General features: G+C 30.1%; 1 protein-coding gene across 4 annotated transcripts in view; it reads right to left on the bottom strand.

The window, feature by feature from the left end:
• Positions 1-27,917, bottom strand: part of LOC118191144 (palmitoyltransferase ZDHHC2) — a 139,616-nt gene that overhangs the window by 49,254 nt on the left and 62,445 nt on the right. Inside the window, exons 10-11 of one of the 4 annotated variants that reach the window (XM_035361947.2) lie at positions 12,441-12,521; positions 413-5,761 (exon numbers count right to left, since the gene is read on the bottom strand). The exons of 1 other annotated variant lie outside the window; for it this stretch is intronic. In XM_035361947.2, the coding sequence (XP_035217838.1) occupies positions 5,710-5,761; positions 12,441-12,521 (133 nt within the window). In that variant the 3' untranslated portion in view covers positions 413-5,709. Of the gene's footprint in view, positions 1-412; positions 5,762-12,440; positions 12,522-27,917 lie in introns of those variants that run through there. 2 more of the 4 variants (XM_035361945.2, XM_035361948.2) reach the window with 2 other exon arrangements.

Below are 27,917 nucleotides of genomic sequence, written 5' to 3'. Positions count from 1 at the left end.
AAGATAAAAAAAAGTAAGCTTCAGCTCATTTTCCCTGCTTTTTCTCAGTGGACACACTTGTATGTATGTTCTTCGGATATTCTAATTTGCTAAATAATTAGATAACAAATTACTGTAATTTTGTTCTGTGACTTTCATAGCAAGGTAATCAGAATAAAATTTTACAGCTTTCAGCGGCATAATATACACTTTTTCTACTTAAGGTTTTCCACACAATTATTTAAAAATCACATTTGTTTTCAGTTAATACTCATCAAAAATATATTTAATGATTTTCTTACAGCTGCTGTTGTTAATCATATTTAATGATTAGCAACAGCAGCCTGAACACAGCATTATACTTTTTCTGAAAACTTTTCGAAGTAAAAACTGCCGACTATTGATGAAAAAATAAATACACAGATATTTACAATTTTCTGAGTTTTAAAATCATTTTTATTTTAATCTTAGGAATATTTTGAAGGAAAACGTAAAAATGAATGTTACATTTTTATTGACATACAATTCTTTTTTCATACTGAAATACATTCTCTTTTCGGAGTACTTCACATTTTATACCAAATACTTATTTAGGTATTATGGCAAACACTACTGTACATTTAACATCATAAAATCTTTGTTTTATATATTAGTAAATTTAATTTATATTTACACAAAATGCTGTACACCATCGAATTCTTACATTCTAAAAATACATGAAGAATGCTTGTAACAGCTTTTAGAAATATAATTTAGAGAATAAAAATGCCTTTATTTACATATTAAAATAACACAGCACAATAAACTCAACACACACATGCAAACCAAGGCTCATTTATCTGTAGGCAGAGATTTCTAGCAGTGCTTGAATCATAAACAGAACTCACTCAAAACAATTTATTTTGCATTCTGCTAATTAAGCAAGAAAACACTGATATTTTTTCATTATGACAAAGTTCTATGGAATTCCCTTCTTATTGCCATTGCATTAATGATTCTTAAAATTTCTTACATCAATTAGGTCACATCACAGCTAAAGCATATGAAAAAGGATTCAAACAGAAAATAGCAATTTTTCATAAAACTAACTTGAAAATAAGGAAACAGACTTAGTATTAAATACAAAAGTAATATTTGACACGGATATGATCAATCACATAGGAAATACTTATAAACAAGCTACTTTCATTATTAAGCCCTTCAACTAAAAATTCATGAGAAAATACAAAGGCTGCATATATGCATTGGCAGTGCACAATTCAATGTAAAAACATTTCATTACTAATAAACTAACTCCATCATGCCTTTATAAAATATATTCAATAAAAGCCTTGCAGAAGCAAATAATATCACTTATATTTTATACCTCTGCACACTTTCAGATAAAATAACAGAGAAAACAGCATCGGCATTTCCAAATCCCTCAATAAGAACTTAAAAATATATAATGACACATTTTGTATGCAATAACAGTTTAGAGCAAAATACATATTTACAAAACAATGATTATATACTGTCAAGAATAATTCACATAGGAAATCAAAATTAATAAATATTACTTGCAAGACAAAAGCCAATTAAAGAATTAAAAACTATATAATTACTCCAAAATTTTTTTAAATCATTAGAAAAATGTAGTTATGGATTCCTAAAACAGAAGTATATAAAAAAAGGTGGCAAAGTCTATTTTTACATAGACTTATTCCTTAGCTATCACAATTATACTAAAATAATATATAGAATTATTCAATCTATAAAAGGGAGGGGGCGAGACAAATAAGTCTACAAGACACACTTTCTGAGACTTTTTTTCACTTTTACAGCTGAAAATAGTATGTTTCTGATTACATATATATAATTTGTAGATTTTAAAATACAAAGTTCAAAATGTATCCTGTATTAGAAGGAGTATTTTCTATACTGCAAAAGGGACTAGTTGAAATACATTAACAAATTTAACTTAAGTACTTTAAGAATGCACAGAAATATAGAATAACCATACACAGACATACACATGGACATGCACACACAACCAAAATAAAGTCCTCATAAAATATTATCTTAGATACAAGATTAATAAATTATGATTTCAGAAGGTTTCTGCATCTTGCAAAATGGAAAGTGGATTCGAGTAAATGTGAAATAATTATAAATAAAAATACAGGAACTTAAAATCTTATTTTATTTTTTCTATTTTAGGTAGTTTAATTAGTAAATACAACACAAATATATTCATTTATATTCTTATCACAGCAGAAAAACCAAATTTACAGTGTCCAAAAACGTCCTTACGCGACCTTTATTTTAGCAACATCTGGTCACAGACATAACCAGATTTTTTTTTAAAAGAGTATTTATCTTACATTTTCTTTCAAATTTTAAAAATTTACTTCGTAAACAGTTAAAGAAACATAACTTTTTATGAAGTTTATGACTTTATATATTCATATTTATACTGACTTTAATAAAAATGTTCAAACTACTGTCTAACAAAAGCTGACCAATGTAGTTAAAGTGAGAGATCACATTTCCTGAAAATTCAAGAATCATACACAAATTGAAGCATGAAAAATTTAAATTTATATAACTTACTGCAATACAACAAAAATCAATCCTGATATTTAAAATATGAGATCATACTTAGAGGTCCTATGTAAGCTGAAGAATGAAATGTGTGCCATTTGTATACAACTAAAAATGTAACATCAGTTAAAAAAAAATTTAGTGTTAACCCCTCCGCGCCGACTGTCACGTATACGTGCCAGCAACGAACACACTTACCTACCGGCTGACACGCAGGCGTGCCAGAGCATTTTTGCGTTTACTACCGACTGTCACGTATTTGTGCCAGTACCCTGGAACATTTTTCAAACTATAATTTCTGCCACAAGATGGCACTGTATGTCCATATGGTTTCAGATACATGTACATTAGACCCTCTACTCGAAATGAGAGAAGCATGACTCACATACACGTGTTTTTGATTATATAAACAAACGGGGAACTAAATGTTTCCAAATGGCGTAATTTATGACGTCTCTTTAAATCACACTTTATTCGCACGTGGTAGTTGCTTATTGTAAGTAGAAGTTTTATATGCGCTAAAGTGTTGAGTATTTCGGTTTACAGTTCAGTTTTTAGAAAATAATTAGATCTTGTTAGACGTGAATTCTTTCTGTTTTTACCGTTTCAATGTCGAAGCGTCGAAAATGTTTAACAGAGCATGAAATAGCAGAAATGATGCAAAATATTTCAGATATTGATTCTGAAATTCTGATACTCTGATATTGATTCTGAAAGATTAACTGAAAGACATTTTCCAAAACTTTGTTCAGAAGAGACTGATAAGAAAATGAGACGACGATGCTTCGTTTGTTCACATTCCCGGAAAAATCCTCCAAAACGGCAAATGAGTTATTACGAGTTCAAGGAATGTAACGTAGGACTGTGTGTAGATCCCTGTTTTCAAATTTTTCATACGAAAAGAGAATTTTAAGTAATATATTTAGTTTTCAGATGTATAATGTTAAGAGTCATAAAATGGTGAGTAATTAAAATAAAATGTGTAAAATATTCATTTAAACAAGAAATAAGGTAATTAAAGTATATATATATATATATAAATATCTATAAAGCATAAGCCATTTAAATACTCTATAGAGCATTATTAAACAATGCGTTGATACTTCGGAAATTTCATGGATTTAGGCTTAGTAGCAAAAAAGCCCCCGGCCCTGGAGAGATGCTTGCAGAAGACACTGCCGGCCTCCGCGCTAAGTGCGCATTTTCGCTACCCGGCTCGAAGGGATTAATGGAGTAAGTGATGAGCAGTGTTATGCGGACTGCAGCGAAAAGTTTTGATCAACACAAATGTTTTCAAAAAGATCTTTCATTTACAAAGGAGAAGATAAAAAATTAAAAAAAATATTTGCATGTGGCGTGGATACACTCAGCTGATTTAGGTCAAAGGGAAGCAATCACCTTTTCCCTCCTTTCCTCCCACAACATGAAAGAATGGACACAATTTTTTTTCCTATCTGTGTGTGGTCTTTCTACTGTATGCAGTAGGAAAAAGTGCAAGTTAGTTGTTTACATTGATTATTTCACAATTTATTATTGTTTTAGTTAAAGCAAAAGAGAGTTTTCTAATCTGAAATTTATATTTAGTTACATAGGTACATCAATATTTCAACCCAAAACATTATGCACAATTAAGTTTTTAATTAATTTTATGAGTTGGTTTATTTTGTTAACTTTACTGCTCAGTGTTGTGCAAAGTTTTGACTTATGTTTAAAATAAAACAATAAAAGAACTAATCCACTTTCGTTTACCTTTACTGCCATGCCTCAAAACGTATATACCACTTTAGATTTATTCTTTATATTTTAATTCTCTCCTTCTCATTCCCATGCAATTCATCATAGCTAGTACATGTGCTCACTTATTTGATTTGTTAGAGAATCGATGTCTTACTAGTAGTCTAGAAAACAATAGCAAACTTTAACACTGGTGTTTATCCACTTTGTAACATCATTTGCATAAATTAACAATGAAAAACATTTTATACTCGAATGAACTTTTTTGTATGTTGCCAAAGAAATAAAACTGCATGTAGATATTTTAATATGTTTTAAGTATTTGCCAACTTATAAATTACTTCTGTGAAAATGCTTCTGGCATAACACACACAATTAAATTATACATCAAAAGAATGTTAACATACTAGTAAATCCCCTATTAATAATCACTGAACTACATACTAGTAATCACTGAAATTATATTTAAGTACAACCATTAATCAGGAATAATTATAATTTTTACAAACCTCTCAAGGAAAGCCTTGATGACTTCCTGGCAGTGAATAATCTTAAAAAATCCTTAATTTTATAACTAAATATCTAGGTCAATATTTATCTTATGAAAGTCAAAAATATAGAGTAAAATATAATTATATGGACACAAAGATTACTAATTTTTACAAAACTGGTTTTAAAATTAAAAAATGGCATGGCAAATATTTGCATTATTTAAAACATTTCTGCAACTAGAAATGTCTAGAGACCAATTAAAAAAAAAAAAAAAAAAAGGCAGTGTAAGGACTTTTATAGACACTTATACATGTGTGTATGTGAGTAGGTGTCTGTATGTAAACATGCACACGTGTTTGTGTGTGTGTTATATCTATATATATATACACACATACATGCATATATACACACACACACAGAGACATGTGCATGCTGACATGTATGCATATTAATGCATGCATATTAACAACACTAAATAGATTACATTTTCCAGTCACAACATATATAGAAATCACCGATTTTCTTATACTTTATCCCTATCAAATTATGTAGTAACTGACAAATCTTGATTTCAACAATTAATTATGAAAGGATATCAGCCTTATATTGATACTTAAAAGCTGTTCATGATTATTAAGTTGAATGACAGAAACAGTGATATGATATTAAAATTTCAAGCAAAATAAATGAAAGACAATTACGATTATAGATAATGCAGGAGTTTACACAATTAAAAATTGATTTAATTAACAACAATTTTCCAGAAAACTTTTATGTTTATAAAATTTGTTAAAAAAGGTTACAGATGTGGCAAAAATTTTATTGCAAAGAATAATTTTTTAACCCCTTCCCTATTACATACATAAAATATTGAATTAGAACTAAAACACAGAATTAAAATCCAACTGCTAATGAGTTTCTTCAGATGTTTTCTGATGGTGATACACTTGTTGACATCAGCAGATTATCTGACCTGAACCAAGATGATAAAGTTAAATGTACTATTTTACCATCAGATTATTATGAATTAAAAAAAAAGTGTTTAAATTTAAGAATTAAATTATTGCAAAATTAATTTCCATATCCCAGAGAGTGGCTATTCCAAATACAAAACAGCTAAAGTGTAGCATCAAACAAAAATTAATGAAAACATTTTAAATTATAGTCAGCTGAAGGTTAAAATATGAACAGCAGATTGTAAACAATACCCTTTAAGCTCTTAAATTTCCAGAATTCTTTTATATAAATTTTTAGTTATTAAAAAAACTGGTGTCTACTTACAAAGTTGCTTAAAAGTATTCACTAACAGAATGACTTAGATCGATGCCCTATGATTATTTTAAATTCCAAAACTTTTAAAATGTACCAAACCATAATCAGAAATTTCATTTTCACATGAAATGATAATTAAGCCTTTAAAATTTATTAATATTAGCGAAATATAATAAGGATTAAATTTTAGGTACGTAGTATTAAATCTTTAATACAGCAGCAGCATAATAAATTGTCAACATATCTTTTTACATAAAAGAGATGCAGCCATTGTTTAAAAGCCCTTCATATCTATTCCCGTACATCTTAACTATTTCATAATCTAAACTGAAAACATCAAGGCTTGCTGAAATTAGACCTATTAGTAAACAATACATTTATCTAAACAAGCTAGATTTGAATCATGAAATTTCAATTGTAATTTACCCAACTGCAAGAAAGGAATCCCAAAATTATAACTAACCAAACCACTGTGGATATAAAATTATTTTACATGAACATCTGACAGGTTACTAGTCAATTTTGCCAGAATTTTCCTGCTTTCTTTCTCTGCAGACAATTTTGGTTTAAGGAATAAACTGATAACATAATAGCAGCATGTACCATATTGCACACGGTAAAAAAAAAATTCAGAAGGCAAACTTATTTAAAATATTTAAATATATAGCTTTCACATTATGTTATGTACACATATTTATGGAACACTTTCCTCACAGTCTGTGTAAATTGCAGACTAATACCTGCTTGTTCCTAGGATGATGCATAACAAGTGCTTTGCTATTTTTTTTTTTTTTAATTTTATTTTTGAAAGCTTTACACAATTTTGCTACAAATATGATATACATATTATTCAAATACAATTTCTATTAATAATTTAGTTATTAATCTTACCACATTATGAAATAAGGAAATATATTAATATATTTCTTTCTATAGCAAATGCAAGACAAAGAAATAATATGCAGAGCATGCTTTGCTTTAATTCTGCAGTGTAGAAGCTTTGTTCTAATGTACAATTATGTAAAAAAAAAAAAAAAAAAAAAAGTAATGCCAGACCAAGGGAGAAATGTGGTGGAGATAAAAAAGGTAAATAAGAGGGACATAATTTGAAGAAATAACACTTTTGTAAGAATGCTTGAAAATACTCCATGTATGTGTGTGCATATATAAGAAATATAAAGAATATGTGAAAGATTAAATTAGCAGCGTAAATTAATTTCCCTTCTCTATTCTAAAAATAGTAATCTCACTGCACTGCGCTATTTCAAGATTAATCCATGTCATATGACTCTTACATAATGCTGATGATGCAAATGGAACTAAAACAGTTAATAGTAATTTTACAGCAGTATTAATTATCCAATCAAAATGCATGGAGAACCAAAACTAACTCAGTCTGAATTAAGACTTCACCCTGAACATTACACACTTGCTTTCTACACTTTGCCCTAGCTGGACTGCAGTCAGTCTGTTCCTTCTTCTTACTACAAATTTATGAAAAATGTAAACTTTCAGGAATCAGCATAAACAATGTGCCAACTTGTTTGTGGCCGCAACATATTTGCTGAAATAAAAGTTGAATTAAATCTACCTCAACTGCCAAATTTCTTATTCATTGTGGATTGGAGTTTCAACATCTCTAAGGCATCAAAATTCTCGCAGTTCATTACGGATTCAACCACCTGAGTTCTACTGCAGAATCTATTACACACACACACATATACATATATAATAGATAAAAAGTAAGAAATACAAAAAGACACAAAGAAAAAAAATAGAACATGGACCTTGACTTTATTTCTATCAATTTGTTTTTGTATATTTTTATTTCATTTTTGGAATTCCTCTGTGTCTAAGATATGTTCAGAATTTTCTGGTGACCGTCATAATTCAATAATTTGGAATAGTTCAACAGCTAATTTTGGATGAATAGAAATGTAGTGGTTTTCCTGGGGGAAGGGAATCAGTTGAATCTGATCTTACCTCCATTTGATAATGTTCAATCAGATTTCGATTGCATTCCTCTCCCTTTATATGTTGCAATTTTTGTATTTCATATACCTGTAGTTTTTAGGAATTCTAGTTTGGTGACAATTGGTTGATTTCTTTTTCATATTTATTGAGAATTTTGGATTTCACCAGTATTGAATTTAATTTCTTCTGTGACTTTGCAAATTTGGTTCTAAATTTCTTACTTTTTTTGTTTACAAATGATTAATTTTTAGCAGCAAATTATGCGGGAATAATATCGGGATAATTTTGTTTTAAAATAAAAATTTGTGATGGAACATTCACTAACAAAATTATTTTCAAAGTAGTTTTTAATCCATCTACATAAAAAGAATAAATAAATGTACCTCTTGGAAAACCTTTGCAGAAGTAAATCCTTATGCTAATTCCATCATTACATTCCATACCTCTGCAGTTGAGATGAATACTAATGGCATTAACAAAAAGTGCTAGGAATCTTTTCCCATTTGTGACACCAGAAAATATCAGTATGACTTCCTTTCAAAATCTACCTTCCTTCATCACTGATAAAAACCAAGCTTATTTATAGCATGAAATGTAAGCAAGTTATGAGGTGTTATTTAAATTGGAACTCATCCGAAAAGTTATGGACAATTAAATTCTTTACAATGCTTATCATATAAACTCAAGATTAAATCTAAAATGAAAATCTCCAGCTATTCACAAACTTCACAATAATAAAATAAATTTGCTTCTGCAGCCAAAACATGAAATAAATGCATTATGTAAATTAAATAAATGCATATTTAAGTAAAAAAAAAAAAGCATAAATTGTAACTGTGCCCTACAATGCTAAACTGCTTCTTTTGATTTGTGAGAAGCAATGCAATGCTGCTCCACACTGCTCATGCGGGAAGAATCCAATAATCAATCGAATAACTTTCCTTCCGAGATTTTCAGTTTACTTTTTTAAAACTTTATTTTACTGTTCGTCTAGATTTTAAGAATAAATATGGATTATATGATTTAGTAGTTTTCAAATAGTGAAGAGATATAGTCAAATTCTCTCAAGACATTCAAAGACTTGGTTTCAAATCGCAAAAAATGGTGTTGCGATGACAGATTGTGGCACAAGATAGAAACTTTATAAAGTGGATGCTAGTTTGAAGGTTCATACATGCCTTTTCTGACAACTATTTGATTTATTAATATCTGATTCCAATAACTCACTCTGGTAGAATTCCATCAAATGCAGTTAAGAATGAGCCATCATACAGTTGTCAGTTGGAATATTTACATGCATTCTTATTAAAAAACTTCTATATTTATCTTTGGATTTAACAAAACATTCTTTTAATTTTCTGCATTTAATGTTACGCTTAATATCCTAACCTCTAATCAGATTTCATGCAAAAATTTATGCTTGATACCAACTGGCGGCGCTTTAACCAAAAATTGCTGTATTTTTGTTAAAAAATGTACCTACATATATGCAAGAAAAAACTGAAATGAATTTACGATGCTGAAATTCCTGAAAAATCAAAATTTCTTTGTGCTCGCATCCTAAAATACGCATGGATTACAAGCATTCGCAGATTACTGAAAATCAATGGCATAATAATTTCACAAAACATTAAAATGAAAAAGGGAAAAATAAATATTAAAGCTGCTGTAGACAAAGCTAATCAACTCATAGTTCAAAAAATAAATTACAAAGAAAAGGACAAAATATATTATGGTGGGCAGCAGTAGCTTAATGAAATCACTAGGTGTTGATCAATTATCATATACATGCCAATTACTAGCAAAAAAGTGAGTTTAATATATTTTCTAAAAACCCATCACTACATGAATACAAATCCAATTTTATACCAGAGAAAGATCTATTAGCTTCGCACAAGAAATTTAGGAAGTGAGAAAAGTGCAGTCTGTGACAGGAAATATAGCCCAATTGTCAAGCATTCATCTTTAGCGTACGTTATAAAATGAAATAGATAAAACTAGATATGGAAATCTAATCTCTTTAGTTCAGCTCAAAAATAGATGCAAATTTCACAATAATGTGCTTCAAAAGAAGAAGTCTAAAATACAATATACATATTAAAAATTGCAACATAATATCAAAACACATAAGCACAAGGCTCCATTATATTATTTTGTTACATGCTACATAGAATTTAATTATCAGTTTTCTAACAGAACTAGATGACAGTTCTACAAATGAGTGATATGACACAGATGACTCTTATCTAATATACAGTGTTCCCACTTTTACAATAATGTGGAAATTATGTGTAAAAAATTTAAGCACTGAAAAAAACATTCACATTTAGTACACTATTTATTGTATGTTTAAGAAGTGTGGCATGGAATTATTGATAAGCGTAGCTACATTAATAAATTCCAAACTAGAAAAGCAAATGAGATGCCTATTTAACTTTGAAACATATTTGAAGGTGTTTTAACATATACAGCTACACAAACCTTTCTGAATCTACTAAATACTCAGTCATGCAACAGATCTCAAAATAGGTAAAACCTTTTGGCACGTTTGATAACTAACAAAACTATCAACTTTACAGTAAGTCAGCAAAATGTTTTTAAAAAACATGCTTCTAGACAGAAAAACTGCTTAAAATAGGAATAATATTTTATGAGGGATGTCTGTTATATTTCATGACACATCATATATTCAATGAGTATATGACAATATCAAATTAATCTATATTTACTGAAAGAAAACTACAAAAATATAACATTCTATAAAGTACTTATTTAAGACAAACCACAGATAATTGTTCTACATTATAACAACACAAATAACTACACAACCAATAAGCAACCTTACACCTGCATATCATATTAAAACTGCAATTGCATACTCACACTTAAAATTACATTTGTAAGATAAAAAAACTACATCAGGCAAAACTATATACAAATATTTTGAATATACACTAATTTAGCATCCGGACACCCCTTTTAAATAGTGGACACATTTGAGATTTATGCCTCAAGGCAAAAGTCATATGGTCATAATAGTTACAAACAGTAGTACCAGTTGATAGGCTGAATGACAGAGCTCAAAGTTTTGAAATTTCACGCCCATCTTAAGTTATACAAGAATTGTTTTTCATGTTAAAACTACCCAATTCAACATTAAGGGTTTCTTACTCTAATATGAAAATGCACAGGAACAACAGAATAATGATCATGAAGTCATGCAACATGATAAAGGAAAATGTAAAATTACTATATTTGAACGCAAATTTATGCTTTTGGAAGCAACAGCAGAACTACATTTGTTGACGAACAGATTTAAGAAATGGTTTTTGATACTCTCTAGAATTACAATAAAAAAAAAAAAAAAAAAAAAAAAAAACACAATCAAGCCAAACACCATTTACAGCCCATACAGCTAGGCATAAATAGACTCTAACAAAAAAGCTTTCAACAAACTAATGAACATTTCTCCTGTGCCAACCCAATATCTAGGTTTGGGTTTGAAGAATGCCAAATAAATGCTATCTGCCAAAACATATTATGGGTGAAAAAAATGAATGACATGGGATATAAATTTTATTTTTCTTCATGTAAAAGATATAATTCTTGGTCAGAGACAAGGAATCCTAGATACAGGATTACACAGAGATACTTTACAATTACCTATGTACAGACATGTAAATTTTTCAAAGCATCAAGTGTGCCTTCACCAGGATTCAAACCACAGATCTTCCAATTGTCTGTTGGATATGCTATTACTTGAACAAGAATATGTACACTGGAATGTGTTAACTTTTTATACAAAATTTCAATATTAGCATAGTTTGGTGCTTTGTTTTTTCTGGACCAATATAACCTCACCTTCAACCATAAAGCAATGTATGATATTATCAGCCTAGAGATGACAAGATAAGCAGTGGTAACTTGATTATCATACACTAAGCCTTATTCATACACATACAGCATTATGGAGGAAATGAAACCTACTTGCAAAAATGAACTAAAGTTACAGTGCTTGACATCTATAACCATCTCGACAATTTTCCCTAAAGAATGAGAGCAAGTGTCTACAGCAAAAGGAACAGACCCTTTGCACTGCTTATTAAAAAAATACTACTAATGAGGAAGTGTCCGGATACTTTCAATGAGCTAACTTTGATTTAAAAATAAGCTGAAAACTTTTTCCTGCAAGCAATTTTTTGAAAATGTTCTCAGATCTTCAAAATATCTACATACAAATGGTGAGAAATAAACACAAAGGTTTAAGTATTTTAAAACACAGAAGGGCATGCTACAATATGCAATTGACTATCAGCTTCTTCTAGGGCCAGCCCTGAGAATACAGTCAAAACCATATGATACGAAAGCACTTTTAATCAGGAATAAAATAGGAGGAAATATCTAACCTGGTTTGATTAGTGTTGCCCATGGAATTATAGGAGCTGCCTGCTTGCATACGAGTGGGAAATGTGACACCATTGCCTAAGCTGTTGCAAAAAATCAAGTAACTAACATTTTCATTAAAAATTGAAAACTAACATTCACACTGAATCTGAAATTTTCAGGATAGTAAGTTGGTGCACATAAAGACTTGTTATTGAATCAATGAAATGATGCAAAAATGAGTAACATTTTTATCATAAATTTTATTTCTGGTCTCAAATAACACTTATACCAAAGGTAAAAAACTATTAATAAATCATTTTGACATTTTTTTAAATCAGCATTTAACAAACAATTTATTACATAATAATTTTATCCCCAAACAAAATACCAGAACTTATGTATTTTTATATTTCAATAACTGCAATATAATAAACTAAAATTTTAATTAAGTTAGTGATTCAAAATAAAAAATAAAAAATGAGGACACATTAAAGCTTATTAAACTAATCATTACTGTCAAATTAATACAGTTCCAATTAACTAAAAACTAAAAGAACAATAATTTTAAATTAACTATAAAATGGAATTGCACATAGTCTCCTCCCTTATGCATAAGAACAATTAATACACCCAATACACGGACTTTAATTTCCTTAACATATATCAAATTAATATTATATGCATGAAAAACTTCTTAAGATTTCCAAGAAATGGTTTTAGGTATATATACAAAAATTGCAAAGTGTATAATCATATTATTCAGTCTAGAAAACAGTACTTGCTTTTAATCCTTGATTTGGATATTACAAAAGCAATTTTGACATTAAAATGAAAAATTTACGCATATGAAGATTAAAAGAAGATTATTAAAAAAATTGCATTTTAAAATTCTAAGAGCAATTTATTGAGAGACAAAGGTTTTGAAGGTGATACCTTTTAGCAACAAATATATAAAGTGTTCTTAAATATATTAAAAAAATAAAATTGGTGTGATGCAGATAAAAATATTTTATTTGAGTACAGTAAATAGTGGGAGATTGCATAAACGTATTTACAGACAAAAAGGAGAAAGGGGGCTCCCAAAATAATTCTGCATGGAATAATTACAAATGCAGACAGAAGGGGCTTTGAACGTTCTTTCAATACATTCTGAGAGCTGCAGCAATATTAATGTAACAGATATACAATATTCAAGTTAAACTGATAAATTAAGTACAGAAAGACATTAGCAACAAAATGAACATCAGTTAGTACTTATATTTACAATACAATTTCTCTTATGCATATGAAAGCAAGGGATCTTGACAATTTTAATGATATTTAAGAGACATGAGTAATGAAAAATACTTTACCTACAAACATCACAAGTTTAGAATACGATAATCAATTACAAAGTATCGCATCTGGGCCATATTAACTTGATATCCATTTTGCAAACCACAAACTGTTTTCTTTAATTTTCAAAAATTTTTTTTTTGGGGGGGCTGTGTTAAATCATGAATGATAAAATTGCTATTTCTGAAATGCTGCAATCTACATACACATACTGGATATCTGCTGGCCTTTAATTTACAGTGTGGATGATAGTGGATTAAAACAAGCAGATTTGAACAAAGCTCGATAGATGGCAGAGAAAGAGGTCACTATCTGTGAAACTCTAATAAAATTCAAATTTTTGATGTATAACAATTTGATAGAATACTAGATAACAAGACAGCCACCCAATATTCCACATGCCCAGCATTTCTGCCAAAATTATGAGTATATGTCAACATGCCCTATAGCATAAAGCATTGCTGAAATAGTGTCAAAATTTACTTATGTGCCACAAGTAAGCCATTCAAATCGCAGATTATTCCCTTTTCTGAATGTGCTGTTGAACCATTCTTGATTTTAGTGCTGAATCTGAAGCAAAAGGCTCTTAATCTGAACACTGCTACTTGATTGCAAGACGATGTCTGGATAAAGTCTGTCTTGACACTGAAGTACACCATGGATTTTCGCTGTTTATCACCATACACGCTCAAAAATTCTAGGTGGTAATGAATGATGGATAGCACTCCGCTATTTGTTTGCATATCAATCATCTTTTAGTCTTCATGTCGCTATCAATTAAATTATTCAATAGAAAAGCATTTTCCATCAATGAATAATCACTCTTTAACTTCCAACAATTGTGCATGTCAAATGGTCAAACAAACATCTAGCAAGTCTGCCAAAAAATCAGAAATTATGTTAATATCTCTTATAAATTTTACTTGATATGTCAATGAGACTAAAAGGACAATTAATGTGCAAACAAAGAGCTGAATACTATCCATAATTTGTTACCACCTAGAATTTTTGAACATGTGGTGATAAACAGCATGCTCTTTGTGAAAACCCATGATGCACCACTATTGTCAAGGCAGACTATATCAACAAGATCATTAGATTTTTTTTCGCTCTACCCAATGGTGAAAACAGTAAAATTCTGAGATTTTTAGTTTGTTCAATAAAGATACATACCAAAAAAAAGTTTCAACATTTAAATTAAAAACACTACATACAGTTTTGAAAAAATCAGTTCAACATATTGTATTGCCATCCAGAAATAGTTGTATGTGCTATACTCTTCCTAAATTCAAGATCATTTTAAAAACATTATTATTCTTTAGATCAACACATTTTGTGCACAGGAAGAAGTGTTTCTTTTATAACCTTTAAGAATTTCAAATCTTTAGAACAGATACATTTCTGGATATTAGACTTTAAAAGTCCCCCCTCAAAAAAAAAAAAAAAAAAAAAAAAAAAAAAATTATTGCGTACCCCAATAAAATTAACTCTTAAAATTAAATTCCGAGACAAATAAATAAAAACTTACAGTATGGAAAAAATTTAAAATGATGTGGTAGATTTCATTATTACAGGATGACTTCTTCAACGAATTGATAGATAGCACTCCATGCCATTGAAAGAAGCTGAGATAGAACAGACGATGCCGCCATGAAGAAAAGATGCGCGAGTAAGATGTATTACGATATGAAGCTGATGGACTTTAAAATTTCCTTTTGTGTAATAAATTTCCTGGAACAATTGTGTTAATAATTCATTAACATATATAAAATCTTTAAAATCATCATTAAGTTGTACTTAAATTGGATCATCATGCAAGTGTTTTTACCCTGGACAACCACCGAAAGTTAAGCCTTACTCTATAATGAGAATATATCAATGAAGAGGAATTCATTTTCGGGGCTCAACTAAGATGAACCATGGACAGAAGGAATATGGAATTAATGATGACAACGTTGATATGATCTTCAAGTGTGTCAAGTTTACTTTTGATTCATTTGTTTTCCCACTGTTATTTGTAAGAATAGTGAACTGCATTATTATGCAAGACAAATCTGCTTAATTCTATTCCCACAATATCTGAATCATTAAGAGCTATTCTCACAAATTCTTTTACATTTTTGTATCAAATTGTGTTTGGAACTGTAAGTGATAGGAAAAACTGACCTAGATAAAGTAAACTTTCTGGTTTTTCCACCTGATTTTAACGTAAGTAAAACAAAACAAAAACTACTTTTCAGATATTTGCAAATGATTTAATTTCTGAGTGTAATTTTTTTAATTTTAATTCTTGGTAAGATGTTGATAAAAACTGTGATTTAATATTGAAGAGCATTTATGATTTTAAACTTATGCAATCCAAACTTGATAATGAGTCATCTGAAAATAATGTGAATTTGCTAAGTTGCCATCAACTCCCATAGTATAACATATTATGATGCACAGTAATATTTCATTACATTTTTTGAGACATTTTAGGAACTGTTTCAGAATTTAATGGAACACATATATACCTAATCAAATCATTCATTTGCAATATAGAAGAATCTTGCAGGTTATTTTGGTAATTTGAATTACAAAAGATTGTGTTTATTGAAAAACTGCTTACTTGTTATGTTAAAGTATTTGTTTTTGAAAGGTGTTCATGGAACATTTTAAAAGAATTTTTTTCCTGACTTTGGTTCTAAAATAGATGATGGACAACTTTTCAATTTGTTACAAAATGGGCATCTTAGAACCCGAAGAATCCCTTTCTGAGTATTTAAAAACACAATGTGAGAAATAGCAAGTTGTTTCTATTAATGATTCATACATTCTTGATTATGTAATTAATGGAACACCTAATTCAAGTAGTAGCAAAATTATTTTAGTTGTAGAACTATTTTTGAATTAAAACATTTATGAGAAAATTCGCAATCCCTATACAAAAGCCTGAGTTACTCAAGAACAAACACTCAAAGCACGTAGAAAGAACAGACATAAATCAAACGTATGCAACAATAAAAGTAAAGTATTTAAGTGCTTTAAATGTAACATATTTCGAGAAAAACAGTAGACTGTTCTAAAACATCTCATAAAAATAACAAAGATGCTGAATCTGTTACTCCAAATACTCAGACATATCAAAATGAAATGCATCGAACTGTTAATTTAGGTAATTTGCAAATCGATGCTTTAATAGATACTGGCAGTCAAGAAACATTAATTTCAGAAGAACTTCAGATCTACAGATCTACAATTAACAGGATTTGGAAATGGGAAAATTAAACCTACAGGAGATGCAAAAACAAATTCCAAATTAATGGCTCTTTAGTTAAGTCAAATATTTGTGTTAACACAGAAAATGTAACGTTTTTACAAGCTACAATTTACAAAAGCTATAGTACAGATATTATAAGGCAAGGACAATTAACTGTAAAGGAAAAGGGAGTCGAAAATTAAAAAGTGCAGCCTGAAACCTATAAACCTATTTAATATGCATTCTTGATATTTAAAATAAGGAGGAAATCAATTTAAGTCCCATTAAAAATATTGTACATCATGTCAAACTACATCGATTCATAATGAGTTACAAGTCGAATTAAATAAAATCTGCTACTCTGAAGATGAAACTGGTGTTGACAGACAAGCAATCAGTTCTTTGTGTGCTGAGACGTTCTCTTCCCAAAAAGCAGCATGAAACTGATAAACTAATCATAAAATTAAGCTATTCTGATTACTCAAGTAATGAGCAAAAATAAAAATTGTTCGTATCTGTTATGCATAGACTATAGATGCCTAAATAAAAAATTCTTGATCCCTTTCCACTGCCATTAATTGATGACATCACTGATAAATTAGAATCGACGATGGTATATACTAAATTAGACTTGAAAAATGGATTTTTCATGTTGAAGTAGAAAACATACACCTTTTGTAACTCATAGAGGACAATTTTTAACAGTTTCTTTTGGGCTTACCAACAGCCCACAAGTTTTTCAGAGCTATATCTATGAAATATTTCATGATCTTTTAGAGAATAACACTATAGTAATCTATATGATTGATGTCCTTATTACTTCTGAAAATGAAACTTAAGGATTCCAAAAATTGAAATTCATTTTATAAACTGTACCAGAATATGAATTAGAACTAAACATTCAGAAGTGTCAATTTTTAAAACATCAAATTTATAGGTCACACAATTAAAAATGGGAAATTATAGCCTCCTCCTTCCAAAACCAAAACAATAATTAATTTTACAGAGCCTAACTGTGATAAAGATGTTCAAAGTTATTTAGGTTTTCCATAAGGATTATAGCTTACGAAAATGACAAGCTTTATAAAAGGGTGTATGAAATTGAAGTATTAGCAGTAGAGTTTATACAAATTGAAGTAATCAAAGACACATGCGAACGAGGTCACTTTGCTACTAAATGTACCAAAGAGCATTTGAAACAAAAATTTTTATATTCTTAAGTTGATATAGAAAATTGAAAAATATATTGTAAATTTTAATGCCTTGTATTACCTATTGGTTAACTAAACATTTGGAAAGGAAGTAAGGATTATTATACTCTTTACCTAAATAGAACATTCTTCTCAATAATTATCATGTAGATTATTTAAGATCTTTAGAAAGTTTTAACAAGAATTATTAACACACCTTTAAGTTCACCGATTCATTCACAAAATTTGTTTGCTTATATGCATCTAAAACCACTTCTAGTACAGAACTAATAGGCAAACTTGAAATTAAAAAAAATCGCTGCTTAGAAATCTTTGCAGTATAGTGGCTGACAGAGGGAATGACTTCACTTTTCCAGAATTTGCTGACTATTGTGCTAAAATTATTCACATACCCTTAATCACAACAAGATTAGCAAAGACAAGTTGAACATTTAAATTCCATTATAATATCAGTCATTTCTAGATTGGCCATAGATGATCCTACAAAGTGGAACAAAAAAATCCAACTTTTCAGAGAAGCATAAATTCGACATCTTCTGAAATTTTTTTCAGTAAAAAGATGAAGACACGCAGAAATTCAGAGCAAGTTCATCGAATCTAGAGACAATTTACATAAAGAGGTACAAAAGCAGCAAAAATATTCAGAGCTTCTCAGAAAAAAAAAAAAAAAAAAAAAAAAAAAAGAAGACGACCCAGTACCAAATTTGAAAATTATCTCATTAACACAAAATCAACCATAAAGTAGCTATCAAATGCACGCAGTTAGGGCCATGTATAAAGCTAAAATCAAAGCTTTTAGGCCCATACAAAAACATCAGTGAAAACTAATGACACATATGGCATAGAGAAAGTTGGATTTACTGAAGGACCTTTAAAGACTAACACCTCTGCTGAATATCTGAAATCACGGTCAAATGATCTTTGATAGCACAACTTCGATTTTAATGATTCCTGATATATATGTTTTCCTAACTAAACAAATTTTTTCTGATTTGATCAATAGACTATTACTTTAAAGACAGAAAAAGACATGAGCTATTTTCAAGATGTCTAAAAATGAAATGTATTAAAGAAGACGGCTTGAATAATATGATAATTAAGATGCATTTGCAAAGATGTATTCAGACGGCCTTATCCAGACGATGTTAAAGAAGATGTATTTGTAGTGGCCCAGTTATTGCATGAGAAATCACTACTTTTTATTTCATATATTTAACTTTAATATTTTGTTAATATTCATATTTATATTCCTTTTATGTTGAATGGCAACAAGTAGTTCATATTTATATTTAAATTTCTTTATGCTGTATGGCAACTAGGTCTGATTTATGATTGCTTGGTTTTGGTTTGCAAACGTTGCTGTTCTAGTAGCGTCACATTTCGATAGCTGGAAAATAAAAAGCAATAAACTTAGCTACGTGTTTATAATTCATGCTGTTGTTAATCATTATATAGTTAACATTAGTGGCCAAGGCCACATCGTGATCGAGTAAAAAAAACCTTTGGAACCTGCTTACAAAGGACCATTTCCTATTATTGATTGCAAAGACAAATATTTTACTATTAGCATAAAAGGAAAGCACGTTAACCCTTTCCGGCACAGTTTGTTCGGTATGAACACACCAAAAAATATTCCCGCTTTACACACCGAAAATAATCGATAAATATCATTAAAACTATACTAATGGTTATTTTAAATCTCTTTTATGAATAATAGATGGCAGCACCACATAAGCAACTCATTAACGCTGATATATTCTGTTTTTAGAAACACTGATTTTTCAAAGAAATGTTTTAGATTTTTTTTTAATATAAAGAATATCAAATTAAAATATTTTTATGTAATTTTTTTTTGCTCGTATGCTAATCTGCCTATTCTGTATTACTTTTAATTTTTATCTTTGAAATATTGTGTATAGTGAAGCCTTCAGTGTATGGTGTGTTCGGACTGAACACACTGTACTGGTAGCAACTGTCACATGGGAGTGAGCTACAGAATCTAGTTTTGTGCTTCAAACATGGGGCAGGCTGAGAGTGCAGATTTATTTATATTTGTTTTTATTCTTTTCTGTTTTGGGTTTTGAAGACCCTGGTGCTTTGTTTCTGTAGCTATTTGATTTTCAGCGAGAGCAAACCTTTTTTCTCTTGCTTTCATCCTGCATAGTTTCAATTTTTTGTAGATTTTTATTTGTACATATATTTAACAATTATGTTTTCCTAGTCAATAATTAATTGTAAATATTATAGTATTTTAATTATTTTTCTCATAAATTTTAAAATTGTGTAAATGGCTTGGAGAGGCCTCAGCAATGAGAATTTCCTTTTTTTCCCCGTATTTTTTTTGGAAGGGGTGTAGAGTAGCAGGCCACCCTGTGGTGCACCCTGGGTTATGCTAAATCTGCTACAGAGATCAGATTCTATTGTTTTTAAATCATAGACAAAGTATTTTACTGTAATATGTGCTTCACAGCAATGCCCACCTATCGCAGCTTGTGGTGCTCAGTGTGTTTGCTTCGGACACACCCACAAAATGGAAACGGATTGTGCAATCTTTGTAAAATTATACCTGCATACTCTCCTAGGCCTAAATAGACCGCAGACAATTTTTTTTTTGTAAAATTCCAACTTTAAAGAGTAGCATGCCAGAAAGGGTTAATGTATCCCTGGATCGCTTGAAACCAGCATATATTTTAGTTGAGGAAAATTCCCAGTTGACACAACCTGACAACGGTAACTTGCAGAGACCGGACTCAAATTTAGACGTAAATCAAAAACATTCTCGCACAGGCAGAACTATACGTTTACCTGTTAAATTCAAAGGCTTGACTCTAAATTATTCTGATAGTGGTTAACACTGCAGTGGCAGTTACTACCTATTTCTACATCTTTGTAACGTAACTTAGTTACTGGTGGGGGAGTAGTGTAGTGGCCCAGTTATTGCATGAGAAATAATTATTTTTTATTTCATATATTTGTTCCTGTGTTTAATTATTTTATAAAATTAACTTTAATATTTTGTTAATATTAATATTTATATTTAAATTTCTTTATGCTGAATGGCAACTAGTTCTGATGTATGATTGCTTGGTTTTGGTTTCCAAACGTTGCTGTTCTAGTAGCGTCGCAATTCGATAGCTGGAAAATAAAAAGCAATTAACTTAGCTATGTGTTTATAATTCATGCTGTTCCTAATCATTATTTAGTTTTGAACATTAGTAACCAAGGCCACATATTCAATAATATATATATATATTCAGATAGGCTGTTAAAGACTAGTGAAGACTGAGAGTATAGACGAAGAGATAAAACCATTATTTTTGAAGATAAGATGTTTGAACATGGTTGACTAAATCATCTATCTTTTCCCTCAGTGCATACTAAAATTCTTTTTCTCCATTTATTTTTTCAGATTCCCCAATAATAACATTAACTTTTTCCAGCATGTGTGAACGCATGGCATCAGGATGGACTACGATATACGATGATGTCTTCAACAACGGACAGACATAACATTGAACAAAGCCTAGAGGTAACAGATTACGCTGCTATGAAGAAGAGACGTGCAAGTAAGATGTATAATCATATGAAGATGATGGACTTTAAAACCTTCCTTTAGTGTAACAATTTTCCGATAACAAGTGGGCTAATAATTCGTCAATACATGTGCAATCTTTAAAATCATTATTAAGCAGTAATTAAATTGGTTTACTATGTATGTATTTTCCCCTGCACAAGCACATCCAAATTCTATGATGATAAATACCACACTGAACGAGAAATTCCACAATATGATGCAGTAATTTTATAACTTTGAAACTGTTCCCTGACAGTGCCAAAGGAAGAAGTGATTCTATGCCACAATGTAGGACACGTTTTAAAAATATGTAAAACATCACCAAATTAATACTTTTTTAAATCATTCTTATTTTAAAAGAGAGTGCAGAGTTTGCTATATAACCTATGAAAAGTTAAAAATTTTGTAACTAATAACATCTTTGGATGCAGAAATTTTAAAACCATAATTATCAAATAGTCGAAAAAAATCAAGCGATTTTCAAAAAGTCACTAAAACATCAGAAATCATTTAAATACTTGACACAAATTTTGTTTAAAAGAGTTTTCTCCACCCTATTTCATGGCAGAACTAAATTTCAGAACTGTTTACTTTCGTTGTTAAATGAAGATGCATGTGAAAAATTGCTTAAACATTAAATTAAAAAGACCTAAATTGAATTTAGAACGGAAAAAAGTGCTTCACTGCACTGCGCTGTACGCTACAGTGTATGCACAAAACCTGAACTTTATAGGTTATCAGAAAGTAGGTTAAAAATTGATGACAAACTTCTGACGATAGGCGATAAACAAGAGCAAAATAAAAGCTTACAATAAAATTTAATAAATAATAAATACTTTGCATTATTCAGTGACACTTTAAAGGGCTAGACATTATATCTAGTTTAATAAATATACTCTATTTAAAATTAATACATTAACACACAATTATTTACATTTAAGATGAAGAAAAAACAAAGCCATTTATAATGAATACACTTTACAGATAAAATTAAAAATAAAAGCTACTACTTCTAAAGAAATAAAATACAACTCATTTCTTGAAAGCTGTACAATATACGGTTTCCCGTCTCATCATCTGACCACTGATTAGGACAGGCAGAAACACAAAATTCAGTCAGGTTTAATTGATAGTTCCAGTATTCTAAACTGCAGTGGAAACAGGGAAAAAGCAATCAAGTGCTCTCTTACAATTAACAAAATCTATGCATCAGACTTCTATCACCTATCTAAGCATAAAAAATTAAAAGTTTCAGAGCTTTGGCATCTTTCTTTGACAGGAAAGCATACAAAATGAACATTCTTTTTAATAACACTGACTTTCTTGTCCTCATTTCTAAACTGCATTTATCCATTTAAAGTTAATTTTTGAGTGACGGTTTTTGTAGGCTGGTGATTATTTGCATTTTGGAACTGCATTTGCAATTCAAAATACAAACTAAGCCTCAATGCAACACATCAAAACTTGGAATGCTTTTTCGTTACACTTGAAGAACCTTACTTATGGTCTTTTCTTCTCAGATCAGAAACTAAAGATTTATTAGCAAAAAAGCACTGCTAACAGCACTTTCCTATAAAACTGCTTAGTAATAGCAAAGTACAGTGGCAATATCTGTAGAACCTAAAAAGTTTAAAAATGTGAATTTTTACACTTGCAAGAAAAACGAAGCTTAGAAAATGCCACTTGTGAGATGGTATATACATTAGCAGAAACAAAAATCCTAACACCCAGACAGAAAAAATTAATGTAATGTAATTTCAGCAATACATTTGCCTAGGTAACTTATTTAATTGATTAAATTTTCAAGATCACAAGTTAATGAAAACACAAGAAAAGCCGTTTGAAATCTGAAATACTGGTACATTAAAACTAGTGTAACTACCAGAATTTTGCTCTGTGTCATAAAGGTGTCAGATGTCAGTTTAAGGCAGTGTTTTCCAAAGTATGTTATGCTTACTCCCAGGGGTATGGGAAGAGTTTGGTAGGGATATGCACTGCACCAGTTTGGTGGGGATATGCACTGAACCATGCTTAGCTGCACCTAATTCTATGTTCTCTTGAGTCAAGACAGTCTTGTGAGGCGTGAGTTGGTCCAGTGTGACATGACGGGAATATACCACACTTTGTTAAAGACAACTTGCTTCATTAATAGTTAATGGCCCTTCCAGGCATCTGTATATTTTTAGGCTTTGTACGATTTTTCTGATAGGAAACGTTTGTTTAAAGAATTTTGAATTCCCCTGGCTGGAAAGACTTGTTGGCCTCACCAACATCTTTAATACTTAAGCACAATATAACTCTGCATTTTAAAAAACAGTCATATCACACATTACAATAATCAATACAGTATAAGCTACACTTTACAATACCTAATCTGATACAATAATCAAAGACTTGAGAATATTTCATAACCAATAATTACATATTATAATCAAAATGAAATGAAACATAGAGCTCAGCCTCTTTTGAAAATAAACATTACATAAATTCAGAAATAGCAGATCTTCCTACCAATACTGTTACTAATTGTACTAATTTAAACAACATATCTTCTGATAATGCATTTGGAATCAATTTTATTCTTTCAACATTCCTACTTGGACATTTTACAATCATATGTAACACATCCACCATTGTATGTTTACAAAAACAGGAATAACCTGTTCTTTTCAAATTAAATCTATTTAAATATCTTGGAAATGCCCTATTATTTGCAAGACTTATTTTAAGAAAAAAAAAAAAAAATCCCACACATGTGTCTCTTTTCAGAGTTTTTAGGGAAGAATTTAGAAGTTATTTTTCCAGGATCATCTTTCACCTATCTAGCCAAATTTCCATTCCTTATTTTTTAACAATTAAAGTTCAATAACTTTGTGAGATTTTACATTCAATTACAGAATTTGAATAAATTACTAATTTTGTTGCAGAATATTATGTAACTGCACAGATGAATATATGGAATTATGTAACTCTGAACAATGTTTCAGAATTATGTAATTCCCCAACTCCAGTAGTAATGGTACTGTATGTATGCAGAATGATGCTCCTCCATGTGTGTTTCGCAAGTGCAGCAACAGCAGTTTAGATATAGTCATCTACCATAACTTTGCAGTTTTGTGGCTACCGCAATCCCCGACCTCACTACGATGGATTTCTACTTCTGGGATTAATCTAAGGCAGAATTTCTTAAACTGCAGGTCGCCAAAAATTTTAGCAGTTTTGATATTTCTTTAACTTATTACACTAATTTTACAATTACCAAATATTTTACCAAATACAGAATGTATCTGAAAATAGATAAAGATACAACAATACAGACAAAAAACGTTTTGACACATTCTTTTTATAATATAAATGTTCATTTTGTTTGTTTTGCACATGACGCTGTCATTTCGTCCGTTACGTATTTAAAATTTTCTCATTGTTCCAAGTCTTAAAATTAGAAATTAAAGACCTAAAACTGCAATAAATTATTACAGTACAAGTGAAAAAGTTGACAGATTCACTGACATGTGTGATGGATTTGCACAATGCTTATGGGGTCCAACAAAAATTTCATAAATATTATGGGGTCCTGGGGTCACAAAAAAATCTCAGTGATAAAAGGGGTTGAGACTGAAAAAATGTTTTAGGAAGCCCTGATCTAAAGTACACACATCATGTCAATGAGATTTGTCAGAAATGAAAGAAGCTTTAAAATATGAAGTTATACAGATTCCTCCTGCGATGTTATGTTCATCATTGTTATCAACAATCTCCTGCATGCAATGCGTAAATGTTTGCGAAGGTGGGCATAATGAATACTTAAAAAAATTCCAATAAATTTTTTTCCCCTCTCCTCTCCTCTCATGTTGTCACTAGTCCTTTACAATGTTCTTTGCAAATGTTTTATTCTTACATTTTTTTACATACCTGTATTATTCCAATGCCATTTATGTTTTTTCAATGTGCTAATCAGTTTGTGCAGCAAGAAAGTGGGTGTTGCCATTCGAAAATTTTGAAGCTTATTCGCCATAATTGTAACAGCTGTATTGTTTTAGATCATCCCAATCTCCAGTGCATACCTTCAAATAACATTACAATATCTAAAATTTTATTTTGAGTGGTTGAGCGTGGATAGGTAGGCTGCTAGGAATTTATATATTGGGGAAGTTTTTTGATGACCAACCCGTTTTATATATCTACATACATTTTGGTACTGCTGATTGCAATAAAAAGGGGAGGTGCATAACTAGATACAGATATCCTGGGGGTAGACTGGAATCACACCCTGGCGTTCTGGCTAAGACCTGTACTTAGACTCGACTCATGGGATACATAATCAGTCTTCACAGTGACTAGAATTATTGATTCTGCAGTGGCACATTCAGGCCAGATGTACTGGCAGTCTTGTCTGCCCCTTGACTGTGGGGACACTACAAGGTTAAATATCAACAGCTGTCCTTGGGGTTTTAGCTCACCTTGGTCAACACTGGGGAGGACTCTCATTCTCCTTGTAGGTGACCGGCTGTAGTCCGATTGCCAGTGACTTGCGTGCTAATAACTTTGACTGTGAACAAATTTTTTCCCTGATCCAGGGATTACACCTTTAGAGGAGGTGATGCAATTAACCCTGTTAAGGGCTTGAAAAAGACTCAAGTCTGGAAGCCTCCTACTCTGGTATACAGTCCCATACACAAAATTTCAACATCTATGGCTGATTGTTTTTGAGTCAGGTGAAATACATACATATGTACAGGTGTAATGAAAAAAATCCCTTCTGAATCCATTTTACAATTCACTTTAGGAAAAAAGTGTCTTTTATTCTGTCCATCTGTACCAACATCATGCAAAAGAATCACCCAAATGGATATTTTTATTCAAATATGATACCCCAAATTGTTTGTATTTGTAATACTTCCTTTGCTTTGTACAAGAAAATAATGGCATAACTACTTAGCAAAACATACAAGTTTCCTTATAACGAACTTATTAAAATATAAAATTCATTACATAGAAATACTTCCATATTACAAGTGTTTCTGCTTAATTCTTAACAGTTCCAATAAAAATAGAATCACCCAAAAATAAAAATAGAAGATTTAAGGACTTTTATTTTAAAATTTATAAAATTAAGAATTTAATTATTACACAAACCCTGCATTTTTAACAATCAAACACATTCATTTATAATATTACATTCGTATGCCAGACAAATTTTGCAGTGAATTTGGAGTGATAAAATATCATTCACAAAGTTGCATATTTGTTCCAAGAAGTATATTTTGTACATGTAGTACTCCTCTAACATTCTACATATTAGTCATTTTCTTCTAATAAAGAATTTAATGCCTTAATGTTAAATAAATGTTGTTAAATAACCTTAGTGTCAAAACGTTATTTAAAATATATAAATTAAGATGCTTTCTATAACTTAAACATGAACATTTTTTGGCAAGTTAATAAATACAAGAATGCAGATTTAATAACAATGTTGTTATGGATAACTTTTTTTTTTTGAGGGAAGGACTGCATTTAACATCTAAAACTGCAATAGAATCCTAGACATATTTTTCAAAATATTTATGCTTTCAATACTTTCAAGAACAGAAGTTTCAATGTTATGTAACAGAATTGAAGATAAAATATTTGAACTTTTGATTTACATTTCTTTACACAGTTCTATGAATTACTGAGCACTGTCAAATTCTAAAATTAAGGAAAATTCAACTTCAAACTATCATTATGATATACAGAAAATCTCTAGTAATCCTCTTCAATGCAGAACAACTCGATGCTTTAACCGAATGTTAACCGAAGGACAAAGATTTAAATTCAAATTTCAAAATCTGCATATGTATAATGTTCCCCGGAACTGACCTCATATTTTTTATATGGATAACAATTTGATTATAAAAAAGGCACAAAAACATGCACCCATACACATTCTGGCGCAGTGTTTTATAAGTGAAATATTTTTCATGTCAAAAGTGCCTTCAACTTTTTTTTCATAAAAATTTCGATCATTTTATTCTTTAATCTAATATTATGCTATATTGATCGAACATTAATGATCCATATGACCAGACAAGTATTGCCATTCCACAAAGCTAAGAATTTTCATTTATAATCCACATGTCATGTGTAATTGCCATTCAAC

Source organism: Stegodyphus dumicola, chromosome X1, assembly GCF_044657685.1.
Source record: "Stegodyphus dumicola isolate Sdum_Otavi_A_Nest chromosome X1, ASM4465768v1".
Classification (NCBI taxonomy): Eukaryota; Metazoa; Arthropoda; class Arachnida; order Araneae; family Eresidae; genus Stegodyphus; species Stegodyphus dumicola.
Note: the sequence above shows the minus strand (reverse complement) of the source record. Positions and strands in the feature narration are given on the sequence as shown.